At 35.1% G+C, this 20870-nt stretch overlaps 1 protein-coding gene across 5 annotated transcripts; it reads right to left on the bottom strand.

Moving 5' to 3' along the window:
* Window positions 1-215: 215 nt before the first annotated feature.
* Window positions 216-19592, bottom strand: LOC132286580 (phospholipid-transporting ATPase 1-like). 5 transcript variants are annotated; one of them, XM_059788936.1, is made up of 9 exons: window positions 19170-19592; window positions 16754-18979; window positions 11942-12293; window positions 10943-11735; window positions 10600-10723; window positions 10257-10476; window positions 7791-8249; window positions 7386-7688; window positions 216-2325 (listed from the first exon to the last, which is right to left on the bottom strand). In XM_059788936.1, exons 2-8 carry the CDS (start codon window positions 18477-18479, stop codon window positions 7487-7489), a joined length of 3876 nt encoding a protein of 1291 aa, XP_059644919.1. In that variant the 5' UTR covers window positions 18480-18979; window positions 19170-19592; the 3' UTR covers window positions 216-2325; window positions 7386-7486. The 5 variants fall into 5 exon arrangements, with proteins under 5 accessions (XP_059644919.1, XP_059644922.1, XP_059644921.1 ...); XM_059788939.1 differs by having other exon boundaries at window positions 7402-7688; XM_059788938.1 differs by lacking the exon at window positions 216-2325 and adding an exon at window positions 2925-3079.
* Between the last annotated feature and the right edge of the window lie 1278 nt (window positions 19593-20870).

The following is a 20870-nucleotide window of genomic DNA, read 5'->3' as shown; positions in this document are numbered from 1 at the left end:
GGACTATTTGTAAGGACTTCCTGGTCATTGGAAGGAAATTGTGGCAGTTACCCAAAATTTTCAACTTGAATCATAAATGGCCTTCGTCACTTCGCCACTCAAAACACAAAAGTCGTCCCCGTTCTTTTGACTTCAATTTTTTACCACTTTATCGACTAATGACACCAACAGCTGGGAGGACACTTTTTGAGAGAAAAAGTCTTATGCTAACATGATTTTTCTTTTTTTTTTTTATTTATCAAAATTTCTTTTTTTTTCCCAGTAAATAATGGTAAGCCGCACAATGTAGAGTGAGAGGGAGAAAGTAAGAATGATACCTATTTAGAAGAATGGTGTGATTTAAGTTATACCAAGTATACAAACCCAATCAAATTACTAAGAAATGTTTTATATTTGAGTTTGGCTCACCCAATATCTTCTTGTTTGGAATTATTAACAATAATAAAAATCTTTTAATTAGAACACATTTAATCGATAAATTATTTTGAAGATTAGATTCATCAAATGATAGTTGAGAGAAATCAACCCACCAACTATTTGTAGGCCTTGCTGAATTGATTGAAATATATCGATTTTATTAGTAACATGGATAAAAACTGATCATCATATGGTATAATTACAATCTATATATAAAAAAAATTGGACAGCCACAGCTGATATATAAATGTTGTCTATTTATATGTACGCCTAGCATGAATGTTATTTTTTAGATGGCTAGAAACTCTGGTGGAATACCCCTGAATATATGCTTAATATCCTTGATTTCCGACATGATAGATGTTATTTGGTCCCCACATATGTGAGAACTCACTATTGAATCAAATACTAGAGTTCAGAATTTACAACAGTATTTAATTATAAACATCAACAACAAATTATTACTACCTCAGTTTTCGGAACAGGACATCTAATTTGGAACAGAGGGAGTACTAGTTAACAAAGACGAAAGAAAATATTCCCAATTTGTCCTGTCGTTTGATGTTCAAGCTGGATGCCAAACATTATTGTAAAAAGACAGATTAGGATTCCCACATCCACCTTTACTCCTAAATTCTTACAAAAAGAGCATTCCAATAACACAATTTAACCTAATGATCATATCCTCTCACCTTGCCCGTGGTGAGAAAATAAATGCAAGTGTTCCCAATCAAAATCCTTTTCACCTATGGATATTGTTAAGATCCAGACCAAAGCCTACAATACCTAAACAAATTTCCATTCATTTATAAACCATCCATCTAAATGCAGCATTATGGTTCAGTAATAGACTAATAGTTAAAAAAAGGAAAAAGGTTAGTTCAATGCAAAAAAAGAAAAAAGGTTAGTTCAATGCACGAGGGCTCTTGCGGGGTCTGGGAATGACCAGATGTACACGGTTTTAGCTCCGCATGCGAAAAGGAGACCTCCAGGTCAAAATGGAGCAACCAACCTTACTGTTGCACCAAGTCCCACCCATCTATATATTTACAGCCACTAGTTAATGCATGCGATAATTTTCTTTCCAGATTGTCATTGAAACATGATCTGGAAACCACAGCAAGAAACCCAATCCAAAAACAAGGGGAACTTATTCTTCATCACATCTGTTATCCTAGCATCTATCTAAGATCCAAAGGTTCCCCACCCATGCACACTGAGAGGCCTATAAAAAGCAGTTATTGTCACCATTCTTTTGCATGTTAAGAGGGTGCGGCGATACAATTGAGATGAATAAGAAAATCAAGGCATTTCACATCCCCCCTCCCTCGGGTTTCCACCTCAAGCATGCTTGATGCTGGAAAATTTGCAGGTTGAAGCCCTTGAGGGTAGAGCGGTTGAGACTTGCTTTGACCCTTAACGTGTAAGAATAGTAGAGTCCAAGTTTAAGAGGGATCAGCCCATACTGATAGCCGACTCCAACTGATTACAGCTACTACATATATTTTTTAACACACCTCATTTCATTTATTATACAAAGAGTAAGAAATGCACACCTGGTCACTACAAGAAACTATTATATACTTTTCGCTTTTGTTTTTTTCTGTTGGCCACTTTGACATTCCCATGAGGTTAAAGTACCAACCACAAGCCTATCGTTTTTATAGCCGTTCAACACCAACCCCTGCAAATATCAACCAAAATGCTCAAGAGCCTTTCAACATTATCTATGCTCCTTTTTCTTCTCCTCAACCAAACCATTTCAACTTCAGTATCCACCAAAACCTCTCTACGCCCTGAATTCACCTGCTCTTCCTGTTTAATCATGTATCTGGCCAAGACAAACCATCTGTGCTGCCATCTTTTGATCATTTTTTCACATGCTGGCAGTCAGATTGTGTAACTCACCTGAAGCATGCAATAGTTAAATATTACAAAGGTCTAGCGAAAACTAAGAACTTGTACAATTATGGTGAGATTCATATCTTTTGGGCTACTCATTTACACCAGAAAATATTTTTTCGTCCAGAATTAGCGTACATGGACAAAAATCCATTTTCCATTTCATTTTGGGTGCCTGGTTGAAAGTTTAAAAGCAAATGACCAATATTAAGAAAATGCATGATAAAAAGACACAAACACACATATAGTTAGTAATATAAGTGCTTCTAATGGTGTACACAAACACTACTATATGCAAGTGAAATACGTATCTATGTGCATATACTCTAGGCATGAGGATAAACAAGTATATCTATGACTATGTAAACAGGAGCATATATGTGTGAATATATACAGAATATATGTGTGTGAGGTGTGTATACAAGCATGAAATACGGGTGCATGTCCATACACGTCTGTTGTTTGGGCAGAAAATTCTTAGGAGTCTATTGGAAAAATAACGTGCATAAAAATACTGGCTTTTAGTTGACATAAGCAATTTTCATTTTTCTCCAAAAATTGCATAAAATATTTTACAATCAATTAATGTTCGAAAATGCTGAAAGTTTTCCCAAAAAAATAAAATTAAAACTCCATATTTTATAGGCGTATTCAGAATCCAACAAAGAAGAAATTCTATTGTGGTTTACATAGCACTTGCAGCGAAATGATTTTGTTTTTCATCCATATAAGTCGAACTCCAAATCATGCACAAGACCATCTGTCAATTAAAAGCATCATTCACACCTTCAATTTGCAGAAAAATCAACCAAAACTGAGATTAAATTGAATAACTGGCCTATTGGTTTGCTACATGGGGTCTTCAAAAGTGTGTGAAGTACGCGTTACTCGGAGAAGGATATGGGGTATGTGTCTGAAAGTTGGGCATGCACCTAAAAAGCATATACAATAATGTATCAAAATATTGTTTCAAAACGAGTTACAGTAAATGCCTAGTTTGAACACTATGTAACATAAAAGTATTAATTTATTCTAGAAAATAAAAGAAAAATATTAAATAAAATGAATATTTATCAATGTCCCCGTATCCTTCCATATGGGGATTTGATACATTCAGACTGAGTGTCTGCACCCACATACGTATCTGTGTCCTGATACAATAATTGGTGACAAGGCATGCCGAGTAATTTATCAGCATGTTATATTCACAAAAATCATATACACTAATAACTTAAAAGTTAGAATTGAGTATTCAGAGTAATAAATGTGCAATATTAAGAATTTATTTATTTCTTGACATTCTATATAAATTTCTAACTTTTAGTACATTTTTTTTAGTTTTCTTATTTTATAAATTTTTTATTTACTTTTCCGTCAAAAACAATTTCAAATGTATTAATATATATGTACTCTTAATTATTTACTTCTTTTTTTATATATATATTATTTTCCATATTTTTAATGAATTTTATTAATTTTTGAAGTCACTTCTTATTTATATTTTTATGCAAAACATATATATATATATATATATATATATATACGTGTAATATGAAGCAACTTAATATTATACAAATATATCAGATTACTGAAAACTTCAAAACTTACTGACTAATGTCAAGTTCAGAACACTTAAAAGCCAGAACAAGACTTTTTTGCGTCTTGATTCATAGATATGAATTTTGGTAGGGCGGGTGTTCGGTTTTCTCTCTCTATTTTGGCCTTCGGATTCGGATAAAATGAGAGAAGATTTTTAAATGAGGGTTCACAGCCGTCCCAACCCAACTGCAGAGTCAGACCGAGAAAGCTGTTAATTTTACTCTGGCCAATATCCCAGCCTATCTTGGTCTTTGACCCTAGACGTGTCTGAGGCGACTATGCTGAGTTGGTCGAGACAGGCTGAGGTTAAAGAATATGATTAGTCATGTGCAATGAATACCAGTAACTCCACTAGCAAGGAAGAGTAGCACCATCCACATTAAAGGTAATAATGGGGAAAGACGAATGATGCCAAAGCACAACTTGCTAAGACTCAACTAGCCTAGAACACCAAAATAGCAAAAAATAGCTTTAGCTATATCCTTGTTCTCCATAGTCGGTCAATGGAAGACCAAGATTAAAATGAGTTAAGATAGAAAATAAAATAATGTGTGATTAAACTACATTGAATGGGCTTGAGTATGTGTATCAGATGTGCATGAGTGCAGGGACGGATCTAGGAATTCATATGAGGGGGGGCAAATTTATATAGAGTGGTTTTTTCATAATTTCAGTGGGGGAATTTCAAAATTTTATGGGTGTAAATGCAAAAAAAAAAAAAAAATTAGGGATAAAAATGTAATAATAAAAAATTTCAGTGGGGGTGGATGCCCCCACTGAGCCCTTCATAGATCTGTGCCTGCATGAGTGCCCAAGTGTCAAACCCCCCTAAATTCCAAAGGACAGTCCTTGCCTCCTACCCCATCAGAAGGAACTTCCTTCTGCTGGGGGAATTGGCCCAATCAAAACTTTACATCTGTATAAAACTATAAAAAAAAAAAAAATTAAAGGTGGGTCATTGGGGGATTTTTTTTTTTTTTTTTTTAATGTGTAATCCAAAGACTATACATGTTCTTCTCTCTCCCCATGTCTCAGACGATGCGTACTCAGAGTTGTAATTTGAACTCTATCTCCAATTCAAAGTTATTCTTCCGCTCATTCTCCAATTCAATCTTCAAATTCTCAATCACTTAAATCAACTCCTTTTCTCTGGCCGCCTCCACTCTCTTCCCCATGTAACAAATCAATCATATTCATCATCTTTTGCCTCTAATCATCCAAACTGTTCGTCACAGATGGCAGACACCCCATCATCACATCCCTATCAACACGCCTAGAAGCACCAATGTCAACATCACCACGACCAATCTCTTCTGATCCCTCACTGCCTTGATCCCAACTTGGGTTTTAGAGTTTAAGAATGGAGGAGGTGGCAGGCAACGATGGTGGGGGGGCAGCATAACACAAGGATAGAGATTAGGGTATTGGAATGGAGGAGGTGGTGGGCAACAATGGAGTTTTGCTAGAGAGGGAGGAGGGAATGATCCGTAAAAAAAATTCAGATGATCCACCTTTAATTCATTTCAAGTTTTATATAGATGTAAAGTTTTAATTGGACCAAGTCCCCTATCAGAAGTTCCATCTGATGGGGTTGGAGGCAAGTATTTTCCAATCCCAAATTTTACGATACTTTTCCAATTCCAAGTATTATGATACAGGGACATGATTTGAAATGTGTACAATAATTGGGAAAAATAAATAAATAAATCATATACATTTAAACACATTATATGTTACTTTTTAAGAATATAATCGATTAAATTTTTAATTATATAGGATGTTAAAAAATGAATTTCCATCTAATCCAAGAAGTAGGAAACTCTCTGCTATCATATTTCAGTTTTTTCTTTTTCTTACACTGCCATGTATAATGGATTGGAGTGTGCAATTTGGATTCTATGTCAAACACATATCTCATACCTAGAGCATTTTGTATCTTATCGACCCAGATACATTGAGGAGAGTAGGAAAGTCCATATAACACGAAATTCAACAAAACTTCTGGCCATAAAGTAGGATGGCGAAATGTAATTCATCTAATTGACCCCAAATAGTTGGGACAAGGCATTATTTTTAGTTGTTGTTGTTATGTTTACACCACCTATAGATATTTCCTCAATGATTCAAGTCATTTGTAATAATGAGTTTGGTTATCACAATTTTGAAAAACAAAATCAAATGACAACTATCCTAACCTTTACCCTTTTCTCTTTAAAATTAATACTATTTACTATATTTTTCTTCACACCCATGACAACTGCTACTAACTATACCAAAAAGGGAACTCCGAACAGAGTTTTTGAAGACAAATCTTGAACATCTTGCCTCCCTTTCCTATCCTTATTATGTGATGCTTGCAATGAAAGGAACATCATAATCAGTTCCTCTGATATAATGAACTTGATCAACTGAGATTGAATTCTCATTTTCTATTCCATTTACTTGTGTTGAGAAAAAACTTATCAAATAAAGATAAATATCACAACTCTTGCTAGTTTTTCAGCTGTGCCCTTATTTAAACGGAAAAAGAGAAATTTTCAGTGCAAAAACATGATGCAAGTGAGATTTATTTTTTTCCCTACTGAATAAAGAATAAAGAGTTAAAAGGTGTTTTAATAATACTGAATATTCTGGATATATTTATATAGGTCAATAGGTGATAAAATAATCAATTATTCATCAAGGAACCAAATTGATTCATGGAAAATAATATTTCATCGCATTAAAAGTGAATATCAACTACTAATGCAAGAACTGGAAAGACTGGAATAACTGCTAAATCAAATAGTGATCTCATATTAAACAAACATCGTTAATAAAATGATCCACAGTGCATAATCTAAATATTTGAATGGTAAATATGTCCTGCTCTCACTGCTCAGCCATTGGCCCAGGTGGTAGGAGCTCTCCACGAAAGGGAGGTGAGCAGTTTGAGCCCCATATGGAGCAGTAGAGTTTGTGCACGTGTACCAAAAAAAAAAAAAAGTCCTGCTCTCCCTCCTTAACTTACAGGCCATATAGGAAAGGGTAACTTAAAGCCCACTGGAATTCTAAATGCCACCAACCTCAACTGGGATTCAGACCAATTCGATCTGGACTATTGATTAATACTTGAATCCAAATGATTCCCTGAACCCATCAAAGTAAATAGTTCCAGATAAGGTCTGATTATAGGATATCCTTACCAAACAAATAAATACATAAAGGATAAGATATAAGTTACTAGGGAGGACACTGACATTTGTGCAGCAATTAACAATTTACTCTATTAAATATATTATCAGAAGAACTAAAAGAATATAAAGGGAAATGTTATTAGAAGTATAAAAAAAATCCTATGTATTTATTAAAAAGCAATCCTCACAAGGGAAGTTCCTGTTGGTAAAAATTCGTGGTGCAATGCAGTATGTACCATGAATCAATATAGAAAGAAAAAATTATGATAAATAAATGAAACATGGACTTACTGTTAAATTTTTACACCTGAATGCCACTGGGAAGCCACACTGAAAGACTCGAGGGAAGCCATAATAAAATGGGGCAGTCAACAAGACAAATAGTATACGCCTCAATTAGAACCTTGATCCGGCGTTGAACCAAAATAATTAGATCGTTTTCCTAGTATCTCAGCTTCTCTAGCTATTTGGATATCGGAAGGCCAAAAAGTTTGATGAATAACTTTGAAAATAAAGCGAGGGAGCAGTGCCAAAGATATTATAAGCACAATGGAGAGCCAATAGGTAGGTGACTTTGCCAGATGGTAGATTGTCCTGCCAAATATACAAAATACATTAGTTCCAAATAAAACCTTAAACTGAGAAATATCTAGTATTACAAATATTGAAATATAGACTGTAGAGGAACAGACTAACCCATAATTGGGGAAGATGGGTATAGAATCCAATACCACCAAAGAGGTATATGTGATGATTATCGATCCCCATACTGCAGCATGAGTAAGAAGTAACCAACGTTGAATGTCCATTGCCAAGTGCAAATTGACTTGGATAACAACTGCAATTGTCCATAAACTGCCGATGCTCCATATGTCAATTGTGCTATCCCTATAGGTGAATAGCGGTACATAGAAGAGAACAAGGCTCTGCCATAGTGTGTCAATCATCATGATCCAAAAAAGACCCATATTGTAGCTCTCTTGCCTATGGCCAGCACTATAGAGTTTTGGATACTGGAGTAGCGTCTTATGACTCAAGTCCTTGTCCAAAATACCAACAACAATAGTAGGTACTGAAGTATAGATAACAGAATAAAATACACTACTCCAATCTGTTAATGCAGAAGTTGTTGAGAAAGCTGTGAACAATATATACCTGGAAATAACAAAGCAAAGCATGACGGAACATCCATGAAGTGTTGCATAATATGTAATTTAATGAAGGCATAAAAAATACTACAATGAATTCACCATAATACTCATGTAAAACATATAATTATAAGGATAACACACCACAGAAACAATTTATTTGGCAATAAACATTAAGAAACTGGAGTTGGAATCTCACATAAATTTGTTGCATATCCATCTTTAACAAGCAACAATATTTTTTAATACCTCACATCCCACGTTCTTTCTACTTTTTTTCAACACCTTTACAGAATTTAAAGTGGTCTAGAGAACTCTATTAGTTTGTCCAATGCATATTACAAACCAAATATTATTACTTGCTGCAATTTTGTGAGTTAAGTTCTAGAAAGGAATTCTCATTTGTGAAGGCAACTCAAATGTCACCAAATTGTATGCAATTTGAAATTTGACCTTTCTAATCCTGCCGACATTATAGTCTACATGCATATAGTGTTCTTCTCATGGATATCTGTTAGGTTAAATTATCTTCTAGAAAGCACTCCACTAGGACAAGTGACAATTTATCCCTTCATGGACGAATCTAATTAACTGATAATTACCCTAGATCTCTTAACTCCCTATGGGAGAAAGACTCCTGAGAAATATTAGTCATTTTCACCATCCGCAACAAGCAACAACAACAACAAAGATTTCTTATCCACATCTACCTCTACTTCAGCTTCAGTGATCAACACTACATCATCTCTAAAAGCATGTATAACAAAATCATTAATGGTGTGCTTAGTACAATTCACATCTCTTTATTTTACTGCTAACTGCAGTAGCTCAACAAGCCCTTATTCTCATTACTTAATAGCACACAAAGTGAAAACAATTGGACAACAGAGTAGAATTTCCAATCACGATATGCTTATGATCTTTCCTTTCTCTTTCACATTAATATGTATGAATACGTAAGTAATGTTACAAAAGAGATCTCACACTCTGTCATTTTGCTGATGATATAATTTTAGTCTGTGAAACTAAAGAAATAATTTTTCAGTTAAGGTCATGGAGAAATATTTGAAAATATAAAGCTTCTAAAAATAGGTACAACTAAAAGAAAATATATGGAACTGAGAATAGATGAATAGGATATAACCCCAACTTACTATTTATGATAGCTTAGACCAGTCGTCAACAAGGGAGATTAAAGATAACTAATTATTAAGAAATCTGCAAGTAGGCATTTGGATTTTTTCCACACTTGATTATCATAGTGTTTGGTGGCACACATTATACGTGCATTTGCAGTTCTGTTGGAGTAAAGATTGAAGAATTTACCTTACCATGTTCATTTAAATTTCACATAGAAGCAACAATATAATATATATATATATATATATATATATATATATATATATATAACACAATGTGAGAATTATATGTTACATCAAATTGATTACACCATTGCTTGTAAACTACATGTTGGAGTCACTGCTTATGCTTTCTACTCAAGTTGACTTGGGCAAATAGAAGTTATATTTTAAATGGCCTACCAACATATGAAGTGCAAATGTACTGGCCCATATATCATTTAACTTGATGGAATCACAGTTGACATCCAATCCTCTGGCTAACTAATTCAATCTATATTAAGAATAAATTGCACTAAATGTCGTTGACAAATTTATGAAATCTATTAAATCTGGCTACCACATATTAACAAGTTCAGGAATTGGAAGGTTATTTCTTTTGTGAAAGCCTAATTTCTTGTGGGTTTTAGATATATTAATAAAAACTTGTGGTCAACCAAACCAGAATTTCTCTTGAAGCAATATTGGCGATATTATTTTCCTCTGGTTATCAGCAACATTTATTTAGAATACAGCATTCATTCAGGAATACACTAACATAAAGATCTGAAAATCATATTAACAATGAGAAGGCGATGTGTGTAGGGAAAAGAAGAAGTATAGTTATTTATCATTGAACAGTGGGGAATGTAGAAACCAAAAGGAAAGATATTTACCAAAAGAGCATCAATACAAAAACGGCATTACGGTAAAAGTTGTAAAGAACCAAATAACCAACACGCTGATAATTCCAGTGCCCATGCACCAAAAGTAATCTTTTAAGAAACCGAAATTGCCCCATAGCAAAATCTGATGCCATCACTGCTTGACGACCTTCCTGACCACAAATACCAACACCGACGTCCGCCATTTGGATCATCGAAACGTCATTAGCCCCTATGAGTAGTATTATCGATCAAGAGTGAGAAAGAATAATATAACTTCCAATCAAATCAAGTCCAGCATGCAGGCGTGCATGCACAGTCAGAAGGCAAGTAAATATCAGAATGAGCAACTCACCATCACCTATAGCCAGTGTCATATCATCAGTGCGGCTCTTAATCAGGTCAACAATTCCGGCTTTCTGCAAGGGTGCAACACGACAGCAAAGCACAACCCTACAGGAAGTTGCAAGGTCGAACAGCTGTTGAAAATGAACAATACTATCAGGTAAGACTATAAAGAGAATATGTGTAATAATCTAGATACGAAAATCAATGGAAAAAAAAAGGGTCCTCCTGGCACCTAGAAATATTCTAGAATTGAAATCAAGGTATCTGACAATAACATAAACAAATGCAACAAAACCCTTAAAAGTTGTCAACTGAAAGCTTTTTAACTAAGAGAGAGAAAGAACCCATGCCTCAGACTCCAAGTCTTTCTCTAAGATGTAAACCAAACTATTCCCATCAATTATGAGTGCTAGTGGAGCACTCCTAGTTCCTTCTTCCCTTTCGGCATGCCAGTGCTGCATGTTGGACAAATTTGTTTCCCCGGGAACCTCAGAATAATCAGTTTCAGCATCCTTTCTCCATTTCAAATTTTGAGTCTCGCGCTTTACCGGTTTTATGCCATATTTGGCCTTAGCATCAGACAGTAGATTTCTGCATTCAATCTCTGAATTGCCATTTATGATAATCTGCTGCATGTCTGCAGTTAGAAGTTTACAAGAAAGACCAATTGAAATCGCTGTCTCTTGCTTATCTCCAGTCAAAACCCAGACCTTGATTCCGGCTTGACGAAGGGACTCAATGGTTTCAGGTACACCCTCTTGTAGCTTGTCCTCAATTGCGGTAGCCCCGAGTAGACGTAAATTGGATTCGATAAGAGCTGCTGTTTGGCGTAATTTTATGGATCTGTCAGTCAATGAAGTGCTTGCTTCTTCATACATGCATTGCCACTCCTCAAGTTCTTCAGCTGTTAAATCCCTGGCAGCAACTACAAGCGTACGTAAGCCTTCAGATGAATATTCATTTAAATGACTCTGGGTTGCATGCCTTGTATAATCATCGCTTGCAGGTTCTTTCTTTAAAATGCTAAACATTGAAGTATCAGCACCTTTCACCAGCACTTTTACAGCATTATCAGGAAATCTGATAACGACAGACATTCTTTTGCGCACGCTATCAAACTCATGCAGACCCAAGACATCCAACCTAAATTTAATATAAAAATTGTAAAATTTCTATTTGATTAATAATAAAAAAAATGTAAACTATTTGGGATAAAAAGCATTCAACTACAAGCGTCGTTAGTGACAATATTACAGATAATCAACTTGATAAAGTAATCAAATAAAACATCGAAGTAGGATGGATAACAAATTATTTTAATAAAGCAATTGAAGTGAGAAAATTTCTACCTTAGTTTCTCACCATTAACATCAATAACAATATGCCCAGATGTCCGCTCAAAAAGAGTATATCCATATGCAGAGGCGGCAGCAACCAGTGCTTGCTCATCTGGAGATTCACCCTGATAGTCAATTGCTGTGACATCTTCATCTGATTCACTCTTCGTGCAACTTGAAGATGGACTTTGAGTAAGAATAGGGATCACAGTGTTACACGCTGCCAATGAAAGAAAAAACTCATGTGCAGCAACCCTTTCCTCTCCAGCTAAGACTTTATGCAACAATTCCATGAGGTCAGAATGAATGGCAATTCCAGACTTCAGCTTCCATCTCCTACTTACAGGGGACATTGTTGGTGCTCCTGCAAAAGTTCATAAAAGAAAAGGGCTCATAGTCATAGAAGAGGATGTTGGGACATTCATTTTGCAGCCATCTCAATATTCAGTAAGCAAATGTACCATCATCAACGAAGAATAATAAAGCCACCATGGGAATGAGCATATTCAAGCTTCTTTGCATGCACATATATACCTAATACTTACAGATAGTTTCCACTTTTTAAGAAAGTAATGTCTTAAACAAAATAACCAGCGCTGTACATAAGAAATTTCAATCAACAGAAATAAGTGTTCAGTTATTTGTGTTTTCCATGAATAAGCTCTCCTTGTGGCACAAGCGGTATTTTGTGTTAGTTAAATAGTTCTAATATCAAAACAGTCGTATTATTACACGGTGTGTTCATAGGGGGCAAGAAGAAGAGTGCTCGTGAACAGATCACTTGTACATTAAAATACAAACTCTCAGGAACCTGGGTTCCTACAATATTAGTAAGTGTAAAGTGCAAAAACCCCTCGCCATATAAAAAATGTGCAAGAAACACCCCTACTATTTATTATGTGCATATAAATCCCTGTATTTTCAAATTTTGGAGCAAATTGCCACCTAATAGTCAATTTTTACCAAATTTTTTTTTCAAAATTAACCCTTTCAAGTGACAAAAATTCCCTTGCAAATTCTATATATATTTGGACACATAAGACTTTGCTTGGTTGCCATTACTAGTCTCTCTCTCCTCCCTCTCCCCTCTCCCATGTCTGCCAATGTTGCTGTCCACAGGGAACCAGTCATCAAGCCCCCATGAATCTGCCCAATAGTCCCCAAATATAACTTTTATATCTTAGTGTCATGTGTATACATCACGTATGTGTGAATGTTTAGATAGGTATAATAATATAATCTCATGGAAGTTAAGAGAGAAATTGATTCAAAAAACAATCAATTAACATGGAATAGTTAATCAATCTCATCTCAGAAAAATTAAAAAAATATATCATTGTAATCTATAATATATAATGCATCAAAGATCGGTGATGTTGTCATGAAAAATGTGGGAAGTCAGATTGGGCTTGACAATGACATATATGAATGTATAAATGTGAATCTATATCCATTTCAAAGAAACCAAAAGACAATATCATGGCATATATATACATATATAAACATTATATATATGTATATATAGAAATATCCTTTACCAGTGGGTCATAAAATTGAGTCATGATTGTTGATCTTTGTATAATCACAGTGAGGTAGGTCTAATATTTAATCAATTTGAATGATTGATATATTGCACTCATAGGTATGCATATACACATGCACACAGATTTGGCCACCAAATTGCTTTGCTGAATTGGAATTTCCGGTGGCACTGTCAAAGAAAGCATCGGTCATGACTTCATCTTCTTTGGGGAAGTCAAGCAGGTCGTTAACAGCGAAATGGTTATCGGCCGGCTTTTGGTTAAAGTAGCGGCTTCCGGTGAGAATTAATTATTGCAGGAGCCAAAATAGCTACTGATAAAGAAGTCTGGTGCTGCCATTGGTGTGGTGTGTTCACAAAAGGGTGAGTTGCAAAGCAACAGTTTCCTAGAAATCTATAGAGAGAGAAAGAGATCGACTGTGTTTAGCGTTGGGTTGTAAGCAATACACAGAGATGGACTGTTATTACTTTAAGGGTAGTCATTTCGCGTGTTGCTTTTTTTAAATTTCTAAAGTAAGGGTACTTTTGTCATTTCAATGTTCAATTACCCCCAAATTGAATATTTGTCCTTATTTGCACTAACTGATAAATGCAGGGGTGTTTTTCAAACTACAGGGGGGTATTTGCACATTTCGTATATAGTGAGGGGTTTTTGGCACTTTACCCATATTTTAAAAATACAACTTCCACAAAATACAGTATTCAAAAACAAAGGCTCCAGATACCTAGAATGTGTTTATTGCTTGTGTGTTTCCATAATTTTATCTTCCATAATTACATAAACTAAATATGTGTATAGTAATATAGTTCTATGGCCACATAACAATTTGATTAAGGCCTGGAACTCGTAAGAATGTAGAAAAGGAGATGGGTTGTTAAAGAAGAGAGCGCATATTGATAACTTCCCATCATAATGCACACTATCTACTGCCAGTGCAATACACTTGAAAGCCCAAAAATAATAATACACTTCAAAAATTATCCTTTGGTATATGAGTCGTGTTAGCAATTTCATACTCAACATTGTGGTAATTTGTCAAAGTGCCTTAAGTCATATGAGGACAACCATTGAAGATTATGCAGACAAAGATTTGCAAAGAACAAGCAAGAAATCTGCATGCTCATTAACATATCTGGGGCATGTAAATGACCTTAGAAAGACCTTAAAATTCTAGTTTTGATCTAGGAGGAGTGAAAAATATTTTTTTAAACCTGTTTTTGATAAACGATTTTTCAAAGCACTAACTTTTTATTAGGTTCTCAAATTATCCTTTTATTGAAAAACAGTGTGAAATTGACAGGTCAATCAAAAGCTCTCTAGTAGACTTAGATTAACAGGTGGATCGATAGAAATTTTTCAGAAATCTTTTTTCCTGAAATCCAGTATGCTCTGGTTGATTGGTCAATCAATCAAGCAGCTTGGCAGTAGGTGTCGATCAATTGAACCACACAGAGGTTTGTTTTGGACACTTTCTCAAAACGGATTCCTACCAGGATTCAACTTAACAAAATGTACAGGCTACCTATATTGGCTATAAATATAGTGTTCTAATTAGTCTAGCGTATAGTCTTTAGCTTCTAATCACTGAAAACAAAAAATCCTTGTATAATAGAGAGGTTCCCAATTACTCAATTTAAGGTTTCCTTAGACACTATCTATGTGATTGTATTCATCAAGGAAAGGTGTTCCAATTGAACCGGTCAGATTTTTAAGCAGAAGGGAGGAGTAGGAAAACCATTGGACTATTGGAGAAGCAAATTCGTGAGGAGCGAAATCTGTAGACGAAGCAGTTGGACAGCCTGGAGATTGAGTGGAGAGCTTGGCGTTAGTCTGTATGGATCTGTTAACCTAGCAATAACTTCTTTGTCAAATAGTGGATTGTTCTTGGCTAGACTAGGATTTTGTGGTTTCTTCTAGTTTAGGGTGAAAAAATTTGGTGTATGTGACGGTTGGGTTTAAAAGCTTTCAAATCACAATCAACATAACTACCTAAAAAATAATTATAATTTAAAATTAATACCCATAACACCTATTCACCCTCCCTCTCTAGGTTGAATTCACTGCTTGTACTCTAGGTTGAATTCACTGCTTGTACTCTTAAATATTAGAGTCTTAGGCAATGATCCCTACAATCTAACAATTGCTCTCAAAGCATATCAATTGTAGACTTATTCATTGGTACCAGAGCGGATTACTCAACAATATTAAATAAAAAATTGATATATAGGGAAAATATGGATAGTAAGAAAAAGAATCCATGACTAGACTAAATTTTGTTGAGCTAAAAGCTGTCAACGATCCCTACAATATAATTATTGCTGCTAATGATGAATTGAAAAATACATCGTTGATAATAAAGTTAGTTTTGTCTGAACTATCTAGACTAAATTTTGTTGAGAGTTCTATTTTGTTAAATAAATTAAAGGTAATGGAAGTTAACTCAGAAAATCATAAGTTAGAAATCACTACTTCAACAATTTTGATGACTGGACTTAAGAAAGAAAAAGTTGTATAAATCAGCAAAGTAAAATCTCTAGAATAGATTCTAAACAGTCCAGGTTGTTGAACAAAGAATTGAAAATGAAAAGAGAAAAGTTGGAGTTGAATCTTAGAACAATAAATAATGGAGTTGAAAAACTAGATTCTAAGGCCATATAAAATATAACTTCTATAGTGCCTATGGACAACGAAGAGTAGTAGTGAGAATTAAGGCTGTGTTTAGTTGAGCTAACGCTGTCATGACAGAAGTAAAAATGTTATCAGCTATTGCATTCATTTCTTAAACAAATGAGTGCTGTATCCTACTTGAAATAGATATAAAGACAATTAAGCAATTGGGTTAAGTTAATGAGTCAATAATCACAACTATCGACATGATTACTCCTTAAGCAAAAGAGTAAATGTATATTCAATACATACAAAAATGGAATACTAAATATATATAATATATATATATATATAGAGAGAGAGAGAGAGAGAAATTGTAGAAAGAAAGGAATGGACAGACTCACAATAAGAGAACAAGCATAAACAATATGAAAATTAATCTAAAAGATCAAATCAGAAGGATTGCTTCACAGCATTAGTAAGTTCCAAATATTATTTGCTAAAACTAAATGCAATAAAAATTAGATGATGAAAAAAAAAAAAAGATTTATGAGTGGCCAGATGGTGACAGTGAAAGAAGACATAACACCCATAGCAAGCTATGATATTGCTCTGTTTGATCACTACCAAAAACTAGAAAAGACCGTCAAAAAGTAAAGCAAGTATATCGATGTACCTTCAATCCTTGTATCCGACATATCAGCCACAGGCACAGAACTCCCATAACTCTTCCCATACACACTAGCTCTTTGGAATTCCATTTTGTTTTGAGTAAGTGTTCCAGTCTTGTCAGAAAATACATAACGTATTTGGCCCAGATCCTCATTTATATTCAAGGATCTGCACTGAAACCTTGAGTTGGAGCTACTATCATACATATGCAGGTCGCCAATCATGAAGTATGACTGTCCCAACCGAACCAACTCCATTGTAATGTAGAGAGATATTGGTATCATTATCTGAAAGACTATAATAGAACTCAAAAAAGAGAAAAATGTCTCCATTGGGATCCCATAAAAATTGTATGCATGGAACCCTTTATTTCTAAAATTTCTTTTCCGGTAATAAGGCAATGTATCTAGCTGGTTCTTGTGACGCTCAAGCCAAAGACACATGCCAACAGACACAACCAAGCACATGATAAAAAGAAAAACGGACAACCATAAGGTTTCCCTATTCATGTGGGTTTCCAGTCTGCTTCTTTTTGATGGAGACGCTGCACTGTTGAGCATGGCTTTTGTTTCCTGTCCAGCATAAACCACTACACCGACTGCCCAATCTGTATTCTTCAGCTGACAACCACGCAAGATGATGTTGGATTGGCTGAGGGGAAATTTGAGACCTTTGAACTCCATGTTGGCTGTGAACTCATAAATATTCCTATTAGGCTGCTCACATCTGATAAGCCCTGAAATTGTCCCTCCTTCAGCTACCATTGGAGTCGTTTCTTGCCTGGCATACCTTGTCTTCAAGTTTGACTCACCATCCAGATTCATCGTCTGAATGTAAGCTATTCCACTAGAATCACTTGTTCCTAACAGCACCATATCACATGGAATTGTCTCATCAGCACAGATCTTCACAACCTCACCGGCCCGAATTTTTTTCCATGTTTTCCCTTGGAACTTGCCAGATTGAAGAACTAGAGCCTCACGGTTATTCTCATTCCTGTCTGATCTGTGTCGTCGCCAATCCTCATAACCATCTTTAATAGCCGTCACAGAAAGCACAAAGAGAAGAGGAAAAAGAGAGACTGTTCTACCAAAAACTGCGAGAGGAGGAAGCTGATTGAGAGCAGCAATGGCTAAAAAATATAAATAAGCAACCCGATGAAACTGAATGAAAATATTCTTGGGCAAGAAATTTATGACCGTGTACTTGCTAGTTCGGATTTCATTACCAGTGAACTCATACTTATCATTAGTCTTTCTCGGATCATTAACATAGATCAACCTTGCATTCTCGTCATGTGACGGGTCATCTTCAAACTGCATGCTTTTGTGGCAAATCCTCTGAGATTTGTTCACCTTATCCTGGATCTGAGATGAAGCCTTAGAAACTTCAAAACTTGAAGAATTATGCTGAAGCTCCATTGCACCACTCCCTGACACCAGGCGTTTCCTCGATGGGGGGCATACCAATGGAAACTGCTGAAAGGACTTAGGGTCAGCCGGACATAAGTTGGATGTTGCAGGAGAAGCAGAAACTTTCAGGGATTTATCCTGAATGTTGTCGTCCTTCAAATCTAATAAGAAGTTACTTTGTGTTTCATCACAAACTGAAGAAGAAACTGATGTATTGTGACAAAGACAACCGAGAGAGGAAATCCTCAAAGTTGAAGGCTGGGGATTCGGCACAGACAAATGATCAGACGAGGACAGCAACGGCTTATCGGAAGTCATAAACAGTTCTCCAATGGGCACACATTGGAGAATAGCAAAATTAAATCCCACCAGAATTGCTAAAACTTATAAATTGAAAACCCAAAGCAAATTTTTTCCGTTCTGTACTCAGAGAACAAGGATTTTGAGCTACCCTGTTCACAGATGACACCCCATCCCATCTATTTTTCTCCAAATCACAATGCCCAACAGTTGGCCAACATATTCAATTCAAGCTCACTAAACCACCTTTATCAAACATTTTGCTTTGATGTACTGCAATGTAGCATTAGTGAGAATTGTGCTCAAACCTGCTGGAAACAACAGGGCTCAGAAAGGGAAGAGACGCTCTTGGGCCAAAAACGGATCAAAAAACCAATCTTTTTCTTTAAGATAGAGGCAGACAAAAGTTCACGAATTCAAAGAAATCAAACACTCCAATTCATATTAATGTGGACGTGTCCCTCATTATTGCCCCCACATAACAACAACTGTACACGGATCCTGAACAAATGCCAAAACTGAAAACAAAAAAAAAAAAAAACAAAAAACCAAAAAGCACACAGAAACGAATCAGAAATCGATGCCCATTATAACCCTCACCTCCTAAATGCAATCTCATTCATAAATTAACTGCTAATCAAAATTGCAAATTTAACATCAAACAAACAAAATCAAACAATGCCCATGTTAAGAGAGAGAAAGCAAAACCTGTTAGATTGAGCGGGAAGGAAACAAACAAGGCCTCATAAACGCCCACCTTATCGTCTTGGAATTGGTGAAACGAAACTGAAACAGATCAGATGCAGTTCAATGCACTGAATACGAAATCATAGCGAAAATGCCAGCGAACCCAGATTTGGACCTTTCGCGCAGATCTCACTCTGAGCTTTTATGAATCGAATCAGCTTTTTTCAAGTTACCTCATTAAACATGAAAATATAAAACAGAGAGAGATTCTTGGTTTTAGTAATTCTTTCGATGAAGATTGAATCAGCTGTGATCGACGCAGGGAGAGGGAAGAGAGAGAAAGAGGTAGAGAGAGAAAGAGAGGGACGAGTGGAGGAGCACGAATATTGGTCCTATTCTGCTTTGGTGACTCGTCGTCTCTGGCTGGAATGCCCCACCCACGGTGGCCTCTTTATTGTGTTGTTGCTGTAAAATGACTGACTTAGACGTTTCGACTTTTTTATTATTATTATTATTATTTTTTGGGGGCTTTTGCAGGTGAAATGACTAAAATGACCCTACTGCACGGACCGTACCATGAATGCCTGCCCTGCTCTATTGTTGTTGCTTTCATGAATGTGATCTTCTACGTTTCTGTTCACTGTTGCGTGTAAATGAAGAGCAAAAGGCAACGCAACACCTCCCGTCAGATACTAATGGCGGATTGTCCCCTCCACTTTTGGGAGTGAATTCCCGAAAATACCCCCGCTTGGTTCCATGTCTGAATAGGATGTAACTGTGTTGGAGGCAGGTGTCGTGTGCTTGGTGCCAATCACTCTGAGTTGAGATTATTCCGCTTCAATGCTCAACTAGTACATTGTACCTTCTTGTGTGTTGAATTTGCTCCACAGGATTGTTTCAAAATAATAATGTGATTAATTCAAGTATGTATATATTTCTTACATTAAAATAAGTAGAAATTTCGGAACAAAATTGATGAAAAAATAATCAATTTTGACGATGAAAAATTCTTAAAATCAACTTTGATCACCTACCAAGAGTTGCGTTGATGATATTTCATTTACTTTTAAAGTGAAAAAAAAAAATATTATATTTTTTTAAAAAGTGACTGTTTTATTATTTTTATACATTTCTCATTATTTTTATGGAGCACACTTTACTTTTCTACAAAAAAGTTTATAAACTCAATAATGCATCATCTCTTGTTTTAAAATATCATAACTATTTTTTATTGTATAAACTTTACTTTATTTATTCTTTTTAGTAATATTTTATTTTGTCCTTTCAAAAAAAGAGATGATTTATTCAATGTAGATAACTTATTATGGTTTTTTTTTTTTTTTGTTGCCCCAGTGTCAAAAGAGATAATTTATTCAACACAGATAATCTTTTTTATTTTGTTCGAAAAGATAATTTTTTTCAACAAATATAACTTTTTTTTTAAGTTTTATTTTTATTTTTTTGTTTGTTACACTTTTTTTTCCTAGAATTTTGTTAAAAAATATAATTTATTCAACATAAATAATTTATTTAATAGAGAATTTTTTTTTTTATCTTGTCAGAAGATAATTTATTTATTTTTTGATTGGATATATCAAAGAAACCGAAGATATTAAAGATGGGTGAGAGGAGGGGAGACCAAACGGTAATTGTGTAATTTGAAAATAAATAATTAGTCATTTGTGAAGTTAGTATTAGAAAAGTTATTTCCTTTAAAAATAA

This window comes from Cornus florida, unplaced genomic scaffold, assembly GCF_030987335.1.
Source record: "Cornus florida cultivar Cherokee Brave unplaced genomic scaffold, ASM3098733v1 CherokeeBrave_3.0.0_Hap2_Chr11, whole genome shotgun sequence".
Classification (NCBI taxonomy): domain Eukaryota; kingdom Viridiplantae; phylum Streptophyta; class Magnoliopsida; order Cornales; family Cornaceae; genus Cornus; species Cornus florida.
Note: the sequence above shows the minus strand (reverse complement) of the source record. Positions and strands in the feature narration are given on the sequence as shown.